The 18418-nt window shown below is 36.1% G+C and overlaps 2 protein-coding genes across 2 annotated transcripts; one reads left to right on the plus strand and one right to left on the minus strand.

Moving 5' to 3' along the window:
- Window positions 1–3126: 3126 nt before the first annotated feature.
- LOC113710589 (rop guanine nucleotide exchange factor 1-like) lies at window positions 3127–7221 on the minus strand. Its single transcript, XM_027233685.2, has 5 exons — window positions 6760–7221; window positions 6475–6591; window positions 5815–6353; window positions 4307–4660; window positions 3127–3784 (listed from the first exon to the last, which is right to left on the minus strand). The coding sequence occupies exons 1-5, from the start codon at window positions 7049–7051 to the stop codon at window positions 3353–3355; spliced, it is 1734 nt and encodes a 577-aa protein (XP_027089486.1). The 5' UTR covers window positions 7052–7221; the 3' UTR covers window positions 3127–3352.
- Window positions 7222–12752: 5531 nt separating this feature from the next.
- LOC113709980 (protein FAR1-RELATED SEQUENCE 5-like) lies at window positions 12753–15862 on the plus strand. Its single transcript, XM_072065687.1, has 4 exons — window positions 12753–14130; window positions 14674–14976; window positions 15604–15613; window positions 15718–15862. Exons 1-4 carry the CDS (start codon window positions 12753–12755, stop codon window positions 15860–15862), a joined length of 1836 nt encoding a protein of 611 aa, XP_071921788.1.
- The last annotated feature ends 2556 nt before the right edge of the window (window positions 15863–18418 follow it).

An 18418-nucleotide genomic window follows, 5' to 3' on the forward strand; every position in this document is an offset into this window, starting at 1 on the left:
ACTCATTCTTATTCACCAAATTTAGTACACACACCTCACAAGTGATCACACTACCAAAATACACCAAAACTCTAACTTACTCTAACTTGAAAAGTAAAAGTAAAACTCTTGGCTCAACTAATGAAATCACCATGAAATTTAGAGCTAATAAATAGTTAAATAATCAAGTAAAGAAACATAGAAGGACATATAAATTAATTTTTTCAAAAATGGGAGGAAATTCTAAAGGAATTTTCGGGTGCTCACATAGCGAGTTTGTTTGGTTTTATTTTGTAAGTTTAACTCCTCGGCTGTATTTAGAGATTGTATGGGTATTTGATGTCCATGATTGTATATGTCTAGGGTTGTAATTGATATTGCCCTTATTGTTGAAATTGTTACTTTGTAAATTTCGTGACGGCGTGAGTGAGTCCTAGCGAGAGTTAGACAGACGGTCCGTCAAACTCTTGGGTACGCCCTAGGGGGAGGTGGGATCGTCACAATAACTAAATGCCACCTCAATACAATAAATGTATGATAATATTCATTTCACATAATTAGCTAGAATTTTGCTATTGCGCTAGCACAGAATATTTTTAAGTGTGATAGTTATGTATGCATAAATAAATCAACAACAATATTTTTACTTATTATTCATATTTATATCAGAAAATTATTGCATTCCAGACATTTATCTACCATAATAGTCTTTAAAACTTTTATACATAAATTTAGTACAAAGTGGTAATACTCAATAAATAGTATAATGCATTAAAAACAAGAAATAATAGGTATTGTTTGATACAGTAATTAAATTTGGGTTTGTCTAACGGATGCCAATTGGGCACCGGTTAAGATATATTCAAATGTCATATTTTTGGAAATATAAGATTAATTTGGGAAAGTAAATAAATACCAAGGAGAATAGGTATGATTAAATAGAAATGATATAAATACAAAGGAGGGTAATAATTATTAGTATGTGTACATACATGATAGGTTAAGTGAATTTCAAGTGTGTTAACAAGTGCCAAATGGACACCTGGTAGAAAAGCTCTTAAAGTTTCTCATGAATATGATTATACATCTACTTCATATTTCTTTTCAGTTCAAGACAAAAAGTAATAGATTTACCCATGTAACAATTAAATTCACACCATGCAAAGTTACCATATGTAAATAAAAAATAATTCAAATTTACAATAAGAGATAGAAATTGTCAAAAGAGAGATAAATTATAAGTAAAATTTCATTTGCGAGCGTGTTTGGATGGATATCAACTCAATTGGATGGTCATTCACACCTATAACAGTAATCAAGTAATTAGGGAATGAGGAGGAATGGATTGAGTACTACGGGGGAGGGAGCTAAATGAGAGGTCCCAGGATCGAGATCTTCCACTTGCACTATTGGAAAAAAAAAACAAGTAGGAGTTCAATATTTGGTCACCAGAATTCTCTTTGAAGCCCGATTAGCTGTTTTTGAAGGGGTTTTTTTTTTTGAAAAATTTTACTGTAGCAGAGTTTTTAAAGTATATGGATATTTTTAGAAAATATTTTGGAATATTTAAAAATAGTAGAGTTTTTAAAATATATTTTGGAATATATTTTGGATATTAAAAAAAATTTAGACTACTTTTTAGATTACCTTTTAGAATACTTTTTAAAAAATTTTATAATATTTGAAAAACTAGTGGATCCAAACAGAGTTGGATTATAAGTTGCAGCAAAGCTTTCAAGTGCTTAAGCAAATTGACTTTAATTTGATTATTGTAGAATTTTGGGAAGGCTTTGAAACCGTGCATGTTTCCTGAAGTTGTGATGTTATTTAAACTAACGTTCGTTTCAGAAAAAAATAAAATAAAATAAATTTGCAAAGGAAACTTGTCTGTATGTGTGTGGTAAGCTGACTTGCTCGTTGAAGTGAAGAGTCAGTTCTGGGAGTGCAGAGAACTGCTGGGTAATGGTCCAGTGCATGCGCGCCACACAGAGACCCAAGAACACATGGACTCCAGAAATGGGCTCTCTAGATTTGTCACTCAATTTGAGCCTAATCATACCCGGTAATGACATGCATGATCTCTATTGATAGAATGTTGAAGGCTGCTCATTCTACCAAATAATTCAATAAATTCAAGAGCCGTATATTATGCCTAGCAAACTAGCTCCTCAATGGACTTAAAGGTGCTGGTATTTGTAGACATCGAAATTTCAAAATTTTAATTAGTCAACAAATTAACTGTCCAATTGATTTAAATCATATTATTCAAGCCAAAGCTTAATTATTATAAAATTAGACAATTGGACTTCATCGAATCTTGTCCAATTTTTTTTTCACCTCCCAATCCCTCCACATACCTAACTGCCAAACTCAGCTTTTGAATCCTAAACCTAGCAGTAGGGAGGACTCCTAGATATCAAGCCAATCCCAATAGTTAAAGTTTGCCCAAATTAAAATTTACTTTGTACAAATAAAGATCCAATTAACAGCTTTGGACTATGTTAATGGTTTAACTAAATGTTCTGCTTTTAATATCATGTGCTTTTTCCTTCCTTTCCAAATCCCTGTAGTACACAGATTATATACCGGGAAGAATTTCACCATCTCACTCAATATTGTGTTCTCGACAGTAGCATACACCTTGACAGAAAGGATGCAGAGTTCTTCAATTACTTGAAAGTTATTTTCTCAAGTGCTCTCCTACAATGTTCTTCCTTGAAATCTACTCTCAGTTGTTCTCCTACAAGCTTTTCGGCATTATTAAGGCAGATTTGTTCTCAAGCAAGCCAGAAAATTTTTACATTATTTATCTAATTTAGAATTGTGTCCCCACTAAATATGAAGTCGATAGATCTATGTTTTGATCGATTTGTTTTTATAGTTTCACATATTGAGCACAAAGCAAGTAAAAGCTCAAGTCACACAAAGCAAGGAGGAGTTTACAAGAGGATTTTTACTGACATGAAGGTCCGATTAAATTTTGAGCAAGTTTCTTTTCTATACAGCATGTCATGTTTTAAAGAATTCCTTCGCTGCATTACCATCACCATGCTGGTACTCTAAAGTAGAGCAGCAAGTTTATCTCTCTTTAGAGGATAGCAAATTATGTAATCTAGTAATTCTCTTCCACAAACTGTACCCCATTGCTAAGCATAAAAGAGATTCTATTAAATTAGTAAATTTACTCTAGAACTACAACTACTGTAACCATTCCATCTAGTACCAGCAGATAACTCATGGCCAAAGGTTTAACCCATGATCTTACCTATTCATCTATTCTGCACTGCAGATACACAACATATCCGGACTTTAAAGGGAACTATCCATTTGCACCAGAGGTGAAGTAGCCTCCTCCAGATGGTTGAAAAATAATTCAATCACGCTCTGGAACATTCTCAGAAATTCTCCTAGCACTAAGGCTTCCAGCATAAGACCAGAGTTTATCCAAGTCAGCAGGTATTACTTTGTCAATCTTACGATTTTGAGGTTCCCTAAAACCATTAGCGTTCCGTGGGGAAACAGCTCTTCCAGGGCTACTACCAACTAGAGGGGACAAACAAAATGATGGAGTTGCAAAGGGAGAGGTATAGGGGGTGTGCTGAATGGAGAAAGGACTTGGCGATATACGCTTTTGGATGGGAAGACCACCCAAACCTCCCCTGTTGAAAAAGGACACACATTCTAATGCATTGCAGCGCTTGGTGGCATCATCCACATACAGGACATCATCAATCCTCGCCATTACATTAAATGCCAAGCTCTCCATTACCCTTGAGTAGCTTTCCAGAATTGACTGCCCAACATCCTGCACCAGAGCATAAGAGATGCATGTAGTAAACACCAATATTACATATACTCTTACTTCTACATCACATGACATTCTGTATGTCTATCTCTTTTCCAAGTTTGAGTAATTCCTCAAAATCAGGTCCACTTAATGTATAGTCAAGTACAATTATTAACCCAATCCATCGGGATATTAAAATTACTATGCCAAACTCAAATCTACAATAAACTCAAGAAGTCTTAACAACAATTTTCAAATGTAGAGACTCTACTCTTCTGTATTTTATTAGCTAAACATATGACCTTGAAAGGATACACGTGGCTTTATGTGGACATTATTAGCAAAGATTATTTGGATATTGAATAGACAAGTCAAAAAATATATAGACAGCTACATAATCCTAAAAGCTTCAGTTTTATTCTAATATCCTCTAATTCAAGGTTATTTTGTATAGATTAGCTTCTTCTTCTTTTTTTTTCCTTTTTATTTTAGGTTATTGCTCAGAATTTACAAAAACGTAAAAGCATGCGTCTAAACTACCTTATTGTACTGGATTTTGTTCATATCTAGTGCAGTTTGAGGCAGACCAGGAAAACGAAGCCTCAGGCTATGCAAGAGGATTTCAGCCCTTTGTGCCAGAAATTGATTCTTATCGGCATCTGCAACAAGGCCCTTGACCTTACCACCCCAAGATTTACGCTTAGGCTTCTGATGTTTCGGATGCTTTTTTCTATTTTTCAGCATCCAAACATGCACAGCCGCTTCAATTCTGTTTGCTACTTCTAAGGTGTGATGTTCAGATGACAAGTCTAGACAATCCAGAAGACATTCAGGGGAGAATTGATCAGCAGTAATATAACGATAGATCATATCACCCAAACAAGCTTTCCCATTCTGCAATACCAGTAGATTAAACAAATCATAAGACAGCAACAGTAACTCAATAAGATTTCACCTACAAGATACAAGTAAATGTGGATAAAATAATCCTTATTCACACATCTTCCAAACAATCATTGCTAGTACCATACTCTCTTATTCATCTTTGCCAAACTATATACGGCAATCCAGAGTTAGCCAACTTTCAGCACCTGAACTACAGGAACCACTCTATAGACGACATGCTTTAACCTTCTTTTTTTTCTTTTTCTTGCACATGAAATCCACCTTCTGAATATGGGGCAAGATTTACACAGCTAACACCACCAAAGGAAAAGAACAAAGAATGGAGAAAGAGTTCAACAATATAAGAAGTGAGGTATATAGTAGCGAGTAATAAAATTTCGTTATCTCTTCTTTCTTCTTTATCATAACTGGGATGAAAACCATATTTATGTACGTTGACAAAAGACCAGATGAAAACAAAGAGCTAACGGATGATATGCAAGTGTCTGGCATATTTTCATTCCTATTCTTCGGTGTTCAAAGTAAAAGTTATTTCACCAATTTACCATCATTTATCCAATCATATGAAGCAACTCAAACATTTATCCTGCAATTGGAGTGACACATTAAATTATGCATTGCATGCTATAGGTCCGCACTCAACCCACTGAACTCCAAGAATACATCTTCTATAGCACATGACACATTATAAGTAAACTGGAGTCATTGTTGATAATAGCTTGAAGAGTCTAATGGCATTGGAATATCAAGAGATAATTTATTTATCCAAACATTGACCTATGCACATCCGCACATCTTACATTTATCAAATAAAAAACCCTCTATAAGTATTTTGACTTCTAGCATAGTTGATTTTGTTATTCGGTAAGCATGTCAACTGGGACAGAAATAGAAAGAAATAACACTGAGCTCAAATAGAATAAGGCATGCCAAAATTAAGATAAGACACTCTTGTGTACATACAAGAAATATGGACAATTGGAAGAATAAGAATAAGGTGGATATAATGCACTTTCTGCATGCTTCGCTACATCTAGACAAATGTTTCTTAAACACAAGCGAACACACGTTCATCACAACAAAACTGCAAAAGACAAAAGAAGACGGAACAAACAAATAAAACAAACTAGTAGAGAGCAGACCTTAGGCAGTGAGTCTAAATAGGCACTAGGAATCTCCATTTCAGAAAGTACATTGCTGTTTATCGCTAAGGCTGCCTTCAATATCTGATTCGTGCAATCTCTGCACTGCTGCAACCTCTTCCTTGCATCTTCAGATAAACCCTTAGGAGGGACTTTCGGGCATGGAAGCCACCATTTGTCCTCCTGCCTAATTGAAGGCCTCCCACTGGATACAGATGACGCAAAGGCACTGCATTCACTGGGATCAGCCACAATCACCCCCCGATCAACATACCAAAACTCTGTATCCTGAAACCCTTCAAGAATGCTAATCAACATGGCATCAAGTTTCTTGAGCGCAGGGAGATTCATAGACAAATCAGACCGCGGCTTAGTTTCCATTACTTCGTACATCCCTCCATCAGGAAACTGCTGTTTTGACGGCACAAACTCAACAATTGAATCACTCACACACAGAAGCCACTCCATCTCTCTAAACCACATTGCCTTCTTCTGAGGCGCCAACGGTTCCAATCTCCATAGTTCCCCAAATACGGTTGCTACATGTCCAAAATGACCATCCCAATTTCAATTACAATTGCTTTCACATTCTTTAATTAAAAATTTAAAAAAAAACACAGAAATTGTACGGAGATTGTGAGATACTAGACATAGACTGACCAGAGAGATTTGTTATGGCATTCGAGATAGCTAGGGCCGTACAGACTCCTTTACCACCTCCGGACATGTCTTCACCAAGTAATAATTTAGCAAATCTTTCCTTCATCATCTCAATTTCTACAATCGGTGCCAAAAATGACGGGAAAAAAAGTCAAATACAACATTTCCTCCGGTGCTCTCGAGTAAACAGCGTACAAAAAAATATAAAAATGTGAGAAATGCACCCACACTGATTCATGTGAAAATGGCGAGGAATACAAATATTAAAAAAATGTAAAAACGAACCGGACAAATCGGCTTCGCGCTTCTGAGGCTGAAGCATCGCATCCTTGGCGAGAATCCCAGGAAAGATCAGAGAGGGAGCAAGAAATACAGAGTTTCCGACCACATTGTTATCCTGATTAGGCGGCGGAGGAGAGGAAGCTAAGGAACTAGAGGAGGCGGCACCGTCGTGGTAGCAGCGGCGACAGGTGAAGCTGCCGGAACTCTCGGACTCACTGACGTCAGCACTGAGACTGTAGCTTCCGCACCTCTCGCTCTGCTGATCGGAGCCTTCCTCCGACGACACACTCCCCATTTCTACTCCAGAATTACTATTTTACCCGAGAAACAGATTCTTGCTTCATGAGGTAGAAGATGGGCTACGGGTGCATTTTGGTAATTTCATGAATGGATGTCTGGTCTTGACTCTTTAGAGCTGGGATGGAGTGGAGAGTGGTAAAGTTAAAGCAAAAAGGGCAGCGAAGGCAGCCAGGCTGCAGCAGGTAATATATGTACTTTTTCTTAGGAGCAATGGGGGAAATGAAAGGGTTAATTTTCAAATAACCCCTTTGGAAATGCCTTTTCCTCCGTTGGCCTCTTGAGTGTTGAATTAAATCAATTCGTACCCTGTAGTATTCGATTGATTGGTCAAATCACATAGAATTGGCATAGAAGGCTAATTTCGAGTTTTCTTGAATCAAATACAATTGGCATAGCAGGCTTGAGTTCTCACTCAATTATGCATTGTGAGAAAGACTGCCTTATTTCCAAAAAGAAAGGAAGAGAAATTGATGTACAAAAAATAAAGGCAAATCGCTACTCTTGCTCGTGAGTCTGAGAATTGATGTACATATAAATATTTTTTCTACAACCAAAAAAGAAAAAAGAAAGGAAGAGAAAGAAGACTGCATGCACCAAACGGGATTTCCTATGGTTTATTCTTTCCTGAAAATGAAGGAAACTATGTCACGGACTTCGACTCTAAGAAATTAAACAATCATTATGTAATAAGTTCTTTTGATTTTGGATTTTACACAAATTACTGAAATAGTTGTATTTGTATTGGCCTATTGAATTAAGGAATTTGTTAAAATCACAATCCATCTAACTTTTATTAGTGTAATTCTTCCACAATACCCTATGCATCTCACGTGAAAAAATGCAAAGAAAAATCGGGCTATTATGTGATTGTACTTGATTGGAAAATGGGGGAGGGTTGGGTTAAATGATAAGGTAGGAGGGATTAAATGCGGGAGATTCTAAATTTAAAACCTCCCAATTATAAAAAAAAAGAAAAAAACTTGATTGGAAAATATTAAATACTACAAGGGAGAAATTGATCCAATTCAATGTTTCAGGAAGCAAATTCTAGGAGAAGCTACTTTTGGATGGGGTGTTCTGAAATTGACCCAAAACGAAGAAATCAAAAATGAAAACTTGACCAGGATGGAGGACCGTCTTTTAAGTTTTAACCACACGGGAATGGGAAAAAGAAGACGGCGTCGTTAGCTGAAGGGTCGCCCACTCGAAAGTAGAAACGACAATTAGTACTACCTCTACCTCTATGGGTCTACGTTCCACTATAAATCATCCCCACTCCACTAAACCGACGCCTACGGACCATGTCGTTTTCTTCTTTACTCTCTCTAGTAGTATAATAGTAGTCGTACGACGGTTCGAGTAGTAGTACTGGCGGAATAAGCATTTTAATTTTAGGAAGGCAGAAATGAAATATATGATATCTCAGTGGGCAATGCATGAGATGTCAATAAGAAAAAATAAGGACTCACAAACAATGTGATACAAATTTAGATGTGCCTATTCTAATTGAAATGTATTTTGTGAAGGGAGGATTGGAAAAGTAAAACGCAGTTTTGGTATCTAAATTTTGACTCGATTTTGATGACTAAATTTTAGATAAAAATAAATTTGATATCCAATGCTACAAAATTTAAGAACATCTGGTATAGTTGATGTAATTTTTTTGAATTCCTGCTAGAAAAAATTACATGCTGTCACGTGTATGACAATGAAATTATAAACAAATTTTCAAAAAAAAAAAATCAAAAAATAACCTATGAACTCGATGCAAAAGAAAAACAACTTTAAAAAGTCTCAGAACCTAATGTTGAATTGAAAAAAATTCAAAGAAAAACTTCACTCTATCTTTGCAACATTGTTGATCTGTCAGTCTATATTTTTCAATTTTTACAAATTTGTTGATCATTTTATTTTTATAATTTTGTTGCCATACATGTAAAGCATGTGACTTTTTCTGATAGGGATTTGAAAAAATTCCATCAAATGCATCAAATATACTTAAATATTATAACATTGGGTATAAATTTATTTTGTTTTAAAGTTTTAATGTCAAAATTCTGACGATTAAAGTTTAGATACCAAAACTAAATTTTACTCATGTTTGGAATGAATGAATTGTAATTTTTTTTTTTGAAGGGAAAACAATGAAGCATCGCCATCTTCCCGCAAACATAAGTTCGAGCACTCTCTTGTTCTTAATTGGTTTTTCAACTTCTTAAATGGGAAAGGATACTCTCAAGGATAAAATTATAATATAAAATTCTTTCTCAAGATAAAAAATGATGTAAGATAATTTACTTTTGTATAATTAATTGAAGAAAAAAAAAGAGCAAATATTTTTTTTAATATGAATTTCTTAGTCAAATAAATTAAATTAGTACTATAGTATGTGACACAGAATTTGAAAAGCTTTTTACTGTTTTTAAAATTTTAACATGTAAAATAATTTCCTAGAAAGTGATATGGAATGGGTTGCCCCTTGAGTTCTGGGATCCACATCCCCATCTCAAGAAATTATTTAAGTCAAATTTAGAGTAGATTTTTTGGTTTTATTTGTAGCTTTATTTGTTTTCAATTAGTAATCTTATTATTAATATTGGTTGTGATTGAAACATGAGTCGAGGTGGCCAAAAGAAAAAGTTTTGAGGCGTCATTACTGACGATCCGTGGAAGGATCCTCAATATAGCCTTGCGGATCCATTCCGGAGACCGATTCCGATGAAATTCGGCACTGGAGCCCACGAAGAAATTGTTTGGACTTGGGCGAAAGTTGAGCGCAAGTTTAAGTCATTTAGGATTTTTTCCTGTGTTTTTGTTTTCTCCCTAGTTTAGGTCTTTGTAGCCTATAAATAGGCATATCCTAGGGCTTTGTATCGACCTTTTGTCCCTTATTAATGAAAATTTCAATTGATTATTTCAATTGTTGAGAGTCATTATTCTTGAAATTTTTTGTAGTGTTTCGGGATTTGAACATGATTCGACTCTTTATTATTTTTATGGATTTCATTCATGAAATAAATCTTATTTACACGCTTTCGCTATTGCATAAAAAAGCAAAACATATAATTAGTTACTTCACTCATTCAAGTTTGGGGGCAAGGACCAAAAACTTAATGCAAAAACAATTCCTTAGTAGCAAAACAGATCTTCAAACAGATATTTTTATTCATTTTTTTTGGAAGGGTGTAGGGTTGTCAAAATTATTTTTTTTTGACAATTACTTAAGGTTAAAATTGACGGTCCAAATCAAATTCTTAAAAAAAAAAAAGAGGAATAGGTATGCTTCCACTCTTTTTTTGTCAATTTTAAGCGGCAAATACACACGGTTACCTAAGGTAATTCCACCAACATACTCAAAAGGCAATTGCTGACTTCCAAGTATGTTCATGGACCTTAAATACCACACACACACACCTCTCAGAATTGATGTGGGAACGGGAGAAAGGGACTACACAGGAGTTGCTGTTAAGCCTTAACTAAGACCCACTCACAGATTGCACCTCTCCATTTGTTCTTTTTTTGTCAATTTTAAGCGGCAAATACACATGGTTACCTAAGGTAATTCCACCAACATATTCAAAAGGCAATTGCTGACTTCTAAGTATGTCCATGGACCTTAAGTACCACACATACACACCTCTCAGAATCGATGTGGGAACGGGGGAAAGGGACTACACAGGAGTTGCTGCTAAGCCTTAACTAAGACCCACTCACAGATTGCACCTCTCAGGTATGCTTCCACTCTTTCTAAACTTTATCCTAACATTAGAATAGGTATGCTTTCAGTCTTTCTAAACTTTATTATACAAAAGGGAAAAAAAAGAATAAATAGCATTTTAAGCTCCGGTAATTTCTGTAGTGTATTCACAAAGTTCGAAGACAGGTGTGGAAAGCAAATAATATGGCAAAGAAGCCTCCACGTTGCAACCTAACAAGTACGGACGACGAAAGGGAATAATTCTAGAAAAGGAAGTGATGACCTATAACCGTGGTTTGGACATTGGAAATGTAGCGTACTGCACAAGCTGAAAATGCATTGGGGTGAAACGGAATTAACATAAATATAATGGGCTAAGGAGTAAAAATAAACCCGTTAACTTTATTAAAACAACCCCAATTTTCAACTCTTTCGTCCATAATAACAACGGAGTACCCATTTTCCTTGAATACAAATGTTAGTGATCGCACAATATCATATTCAAATGCATTTTTGAATAAAGAGCCAACTCTTTATGGCTTTCCTGCACTACAACTAAAGATTAAATCCATTTTGAGGACCATTATTATATTCAAACGGGTGTCTCAGTTTAAAAGTTTCAGCTCCCATTGGCTTTCTTCCATTACAACAACATAATACCCAAGGTGCCATAAAGACAGACTGATTTATCGGATAAAATGAAATTAAATCCGTTGATGAGTAAAAGACCAGCTCTTTGTGCCTTTCAACCATTACAGTGACAGAGTACCCAACGTGCCTTAAATACAAATGTTGGGTTATGGGATAAAATTTAGTTAAAACGGTTGTCTTATAAACGACCAGCTCTTTACGGCTTTCGTCCATCAAACAGTCAGGAGAACCCAATTTCCTTGAATACAAAATTATTTATCGGAAAGCATAAAAATTAACACGCCGGTATCAGTTCTGTTGTATAAAACATCGAAGACGAAGCGTAAGAAGTACTAAACAAAGCCACGCTGGGGCCACTGAAGAGGAAGCGTATTAGGTACTAAACACACAGCCATGTTGGGGCCCGCAGTGATGCGTGTGTTTGAAGACAGGTGGTGAGGTCGGAATCGAAGGCAAAAATTTGGTAAAGAAGAAGTAAAGGCGGAATAGACAGAGGTGGTGTCTACTGGCGTAAATTCAGGCGCAGGCGGTGACGGTAGATATATCTGAGGAAGGCCCTTCCGAAGCTGTGGTGACAGAATGCAGCGGCGTGGAACAGAAGCAGAGAAATCAAAGGTGAGTACTTTTGTTCATAACTTTGAAAAATGGAGTAAAATAACGAGTAAAACACCTGTACGTCTAGTAGGGTGATTTCTACAGTTCTTGTAAGAGGCAATGATAGAGGAATAAGGAATACGAAATACGGGGTGTAAGACCCTGCGTCTTCGAACAAAGATGAAAGGAAACCAGGAAATTATCGCAGTTTATTTGTGCACCGAGCTTTGTGTACGTACATAGGAAATGTTGGTCCTCTAATTTGTATTAAATTGTGTAAAGGAAATTAAGCAGAAATGAGTGAAGACGTGAAGAAGACGTTGTAACAGGACTAAAGTCTTAAAACAGAGTGATTTGGATGGCTGTGTGGACATCGATAATGGCCCCGTACTGCATTACGAATGCTTATGTGAAAAGAATTAAAGAAACACACAGTAGAGGTTGAGTTTGTGGGTGTTAATGAAAATGCGTGTCGATCGTGGTATTTTGTGCTAAAGGTTGATATAATTGCATCAGCTACACTTATAAAAACTGTGTATATGAATGTTAGAGTAATGTTTATCGTCTGCATTTTGTGAAAGTTGTGAGGTAAAGTATGGTTTGTTAACTGAAATGATCGTGTATATATGTTTTGTTCCATTAGTAGACGATCAGTATTTATGTTACAAACGAAAGCATATGCGGAGGTTGAAAAAAAAATGTTAAGCGACCATGGTTAGAAAAAACATTGAACAACCACACAGGGGTTGTAACTATGGGGCAGGATGGGGCGCTTAAAACTCATGACATGGTGCAGGAAACAGAGAACGGAAAAATGGGGATGGATGGTTGCGGCAAGTTAAGGTCATTTGACCTTAACCAAGAACCTGAGTGTGACCGAGACACATTCATTGAAGAAAGCGGTAGTTTAATAGGAGGACACGAAGATGAGGAGGCAGATGAATTGGTGGGCGCAATAGGCGTGGATGACGTAATGAAATTAACATTTGACACGGAAGAAGAAATTGGAGAATTCTATAATTTGTATGCGAAACTAAGCGGATTTGGGATTCATAAAAGTAATGCCAAACGAGATGCAGATGGCATTTCAAGATTTAGAAAATGGGTATGTTGCTGTGAAGGTTATAGGAATGAAAAGTGGTTTAATTATGAAGACCGGAAAAGAGAAGCAAAACCAATCACAAGAACCGGGTGTGGGGCTTGCTTTCGCGTGAAATATGACATAGAATCGGTAAAGTATGTGGTGACACGTTTCATTATGGAGCACAATCACCCGCTAGCATCAGAGGCAAGTGTGCAACACATTAGGTCGCATAGAAAAGTGAGCGATGCAGAATATGCACAGGCAAAAAGTCTAAAGTTGGTTGGGGCCAGAATATGCCAGATAATGAAACATTTTGTTATCAAAGCCGGAGGATATAGTAACGTGGGATTTTGCATTAAGGATCTGTACAACCGAATGGACGAAGAACGTAAAAAAAATATTTTTAATGGCGATGCAGAAGGGGCACTTGGGTTCTTGGCAGTGAAGAAGGATGCCGATGACATGTTCTTTTATAAATATCATGTAGATAACGAAGGTAGATTGGCAAGGTTGTTTTGGGCAAATTCTAAATCTCGTGCGGACTTCAGTGTATTTGGGGATGTATTGGTGTTTGATACAACATACAAAACAAATAAATACCGCAAGCCACTAGTTGTACTTGCAGGGGTAAACAACCATTTGAACAGTATTATTTTTGGCTGTGCACTGCTATCAGATGAGAGGATTGAAACATATGAATTGGTGCTAAGTACATTTGTAGAGGCTATGAAAGGTAAAAAGCCAGTAGCAGTGATGACAGATGGGGACAGTGCAATGCGAAGAGCCATAAAGAATCTTCTCCCGGATGCTTGTCATAGGCTATGTTCGTGGCACTTGCATAGAAATGCACGGAGCAATATTCGCTGCGAGGAATTTAATAACAGGTTGTATAACCTGATGGCGAGAAAGTGTAGCACTCTTGAGTTTGAGAATCGGTGGGCTAGGATAGTTAATGAATGTGGGGTGGTAGAGAATGAGTGGGTGAAGAAGTTGTACCCTAGGAGAAGGTTATGTGCAGAGACCTATTTAAGCGGCCATTTTTTCGCAGGTATGAGAAGTACTCAAAGGTGTGAGAAAATGAATGCTTTTTTGAATGAGTACTTGAATGAAAAAATGGGACTATATGAATTCGTTAGAAGTTTTGATTTGGCAATAGCATGGCTTCGACATACTAAGAGCAAAGCAATTCACACAAGCGAAAACACAAAATCAATCTTAACCACAATCCTGCCCGAATTAGAGGGGAGCGCATCGGAGGTGTTTACAAGGAATGTGTTCTTCATGGTGAGGAAGCATTTGAACAGGTAAAGACTTCTAATTTCTGAGGGCTGCAGCGAGGAGGGAGGGAGTTGTACATATTATTACTCGAAATATGATGGACACGAAATAAGTTGGAGGGTAGATTATGATAGGTCAATGGAGAAGCTAATCTGCTCTTGCATGAAATTCGAGTCAAAGGGGATTCCTTGTGCTCACATGTTTCGCGTGATGGTGGTAGAAGTAATGAACAGGATCCCAGAAGCATGCATTTCGAAGCGGTGGACAAAGGGAGTTTACTGTACTGATAATGGAATGAAAGCATTTATTGCAGACGAACAGCTGACACAAATGGCCAGATATGGCACTTTAAAGTCCAGCTGTAATACTATGTGTTACTATGCCTCCTACATGGATGATGCGTTTAATGACCTGCAGCAGATGTTTGACAAGCATTCTGTGGACCTAAAGGAGAAGTGGATTGACAGGGGATATGGGGGAGACGGATTTGCAATGGATTCAAGAGTGAGGAACGATAGAAGTAGAAGAACATTCGGGCTGTTAGATCTCAGGGTGTCCCGGTCTAAAGGTGATCACAAGCATGCAGAAGCAAAGAAGAAAAGTGTGGTCATTGCATGTACTATCGAAATTGCATACGTAGTTATACAATAGTTAATTGATAAAATACATGAAGTGGACAGTGAAGGTAATAATGAAGAAGTGGGTATTTTTCGTTCTTATTATCAACGAACATGCCCATACAAAAAGAATTCACACAACACAGCAGTTCATGATGATTATATGAAAAATTGTTTGGATGACTCGCTGGAAAAATTATTTGAAATTGGTACGGGTTGGAGCGACTCAGGCGAATGGAGAGGACAAGCATTTGTACCACAACCATTCGGTAGCGGTGGAAGGGACACAGGTGGCCAACAAAGAAGTTCAGGAGAAAGATGAGGCACTACTGTTGTGATGCTTCGGTTTACAGTTGCGCAATAAATAAGGCAGGTTTTGGTGAGTAGAGGTGCAAGAGTAGTCTTTCCATGAAACAAGTACGAAATTGTAGAAGGGGAACGGTTTGTATCTTTCCTTCGCATTAATTTGTTTTGAGCATGAGAAGGCTACAAGGTATTCGTGAATGCGGGGAATGCTGGGTACAAGTTGTGGTGGTGTTTAAAAAAATTTGATTCCATTACCATTGAAGTGTAAATAATGTAAGTTTGAATGTGTCATGGGCCATTGTAAGCTGTTATGACCACAGCTACACAAAGGTAGTAAACAGTCATTGTACTGATGCAGTAGCTGTTGGAAAATGGCTTTGTTGTTCTTATTTCACTGCTGTTGCATGTGTAAATCCTATTATATATTCTTTTAGGTGTGAAATGCAGAGGTTGAAAGAGATGGTATGGTTGTGCATGGAAGTAGCAGCCGTGACGACAGACAGGTTACAGAGCAACACCGGCTTGAGGGATTGTCTTTTGTTATGTATCGGTGGGGTGAAGAGTATTCAAGGTTGCTAGGTCTAGATGGGTAAGTCATTGTAGTTCCACCGAAGGGGTGATGCACTGAAGGATCACCAGATGCATGACTGTCATGGTTGCGTCGCGTCGTAAGCACTACTGTAGCAAATAGTGCTACTGCACTTGGTTAATAGGAGAGTAAGTAGTTGACAAATTATTTATTAGATGAACCAAACTTGTTACGGTCCTTTTTTGTAAATAGGAAATTAAGTGGAAGCGTATGTTGCGCAAAATCTCTTCGTGGGGTAGATGTTTTCCAAAGTGGCTACTTGGGAATCAGCTTCAGTTGCCCAGCTTTTGTAAACTGGTGCCTTACGCTGCTGCTATAAACTGCTTTTACGATATGGGCTGTTTGTTCCTCTCCTTGCTATCCTAATCAATGACCGTAAGGCCCAACGTCTTTTCTTTTGCCCATCATTCCATTCAGGTGTAGGAACAGTAACTTCTGTTTCTCCCCATCTATTTTCATTGCTCACAATGCTTATGCGTCTCTTCAGTGCACCAATAACAATGGTATTATTAGTTATATGTATTATATATGTATATTAATTTATGTAATATAATTAATATTATGAAATATACTAATAATTATACATATTTACTAATAGAAATTATTAATTAGTTCGAGTAACTTTACTAATACATTTGTACTAATATATTTAATTAGCCAATAACTATCAATTACGATATAGTTTGTAATATATTTATTAGGGATAATTTAAGAAACCTCCCCTGAGGTTTCTGACACTTTCACTGGCACCCCCTGAGGTTCTCAAAATTTGACTGACCTCCCTTGCCTTTGAGTTATTGGGTCCCTTAGCTGACATCATGAAGGCCAAAATTACAAATATATGGTATGAAGTTGGAATTTATTACTGATGTTGGGGTTTATTATTACCGTTTAGTTGGAGAAAAAGGCATCTACAGTGATTAATGAAGCCTAGCAACAATAATACAAACTTAGAGAGTAATACATGAAGTAAAGCTGGATTAGGGAGTAAGGCACCATTTTTGTGCCATTATTGTGGCAGCTGTTTCAGTTAAAAATGTTTTTAAGTAAAATTCAAAAAATGGTACAGTAATTTCTTATGAAAAAAAAAAGTAGTAGGTTATCTACGTAATATAAATCAAAAATAGTTTAAAAAGGAAATATCCCATAAAGTACCAACTTTTTATGGCTTTTCTGTATTACATGAATGAAGTACCACGTTTTGTATGAACATTTTATTATAAATCATTTAATTTATGTTAAATACATAAATATTTGCAAATAAAATTCAAAAGCCATTACAGAAACATCTTTACGAAAGGAAAACTAGCATTTTTTGAATTATTTAATATAAATGAAATATTTTAAAGTGAACAAAAAAAATTGTCCATAATATACCGGTTCTTTATGAGTTTCTTCCATTATATAAATTAAGTACTAGCTATTTAAGAGTACTTGACTTCGAAATAGAAGCGCAACTTTGAAATACGCTATTTTAATTTTAGTAAATTTGTTTATATATGAAAAATTGGTTAACTAGCGCAGTGAATTCAAACCCTGCTTATGTATCGGATAAAAAAAGTACTCCAGGTCTGCACTAAAACACCAGCTCTTTATGCCTTTTCTCCATAAATTATCCGTTTTCCCATTTTTCCATAAGCTAATTCAGGGGATGTTTCTGAAATTATCCCTTACAATATATATGTGTATGTAAGATTAATAATTTATATAATAATAAATATGTTTATTATTATGCATATAAGTTTGCAAAATGATTAAATTTAATATCTTATATACGTTATAACTGTGTAAAATATTAGTTAATTAGTATTTATATATATTATGTAATTATAGATAGATATTTATAATTTCTTTGAGGGGGTTTACTCTCGGAAAAATGTGCAGTAGGAGCTTAGTCTTGGAACTTTGCAGAGGAAGTTGTTGAAGTGAAAGAAAAAGGGAAATGTGTCTTGTGCCCAAAGTAACGAAACAGAGTTGAACACGATTAATTTTTTTTACAGCATTTGTACATTTCCATTGGAGTACAATATTTCACGTAACTTGTTTGCACACGATTAATGAATTTCTTATTAATTATAACAATTATGCAATGTCCGCGTCATGTACGTAATCTAAATGCCTATGAACTATAGAAAAAATTCCACATGTTTACTGACACTCCATCCGAACAACTTTGATACACCAGTTTTTTTCGGTGATATAGTTTAACAAAAATTGGTATACCTTGTTGGAACAATCCACTTAGGTAGCAATGCTTTGTCAGCCTCCCTCACACTAATTACTGTACAATTGTGTGGAAATTTGAACTCATATTCTTGCGTTGGAGTTGCATTCATACAAAAGGCTTTTCTGTCATGATATAAATAAGTTCAAAAAATGTAATGCATTAAATGTGATAGATTTATAGTAACAACAACTTCCATTTAAATTGTTTTGTTGTAAATATTTAATTTCACTGCAAACTTCCATTGCAGGTGAAGAAAAATCTGGGACAGACGAAAAATAAGAACAGGACTATAAATTAGTTGTGGGAAATTTACGGTGAC

The sequence above is a fragment of the Coffea arabica genome, chromosome 9e, assembly GCF_036785885.1.
Source record: "Coffea arabica cultivar ET-39 chromosome 9e, Coffea Arabica ET-39 HiFi, whole genome shotgun sequence".
Classification (NCBI taxonomy): Eukaryota; Viridiplantae; Streptophyta; class Magnoliopsida; order Gentianales; family Rubiaceae; genus Coffea; species Coffea arabica.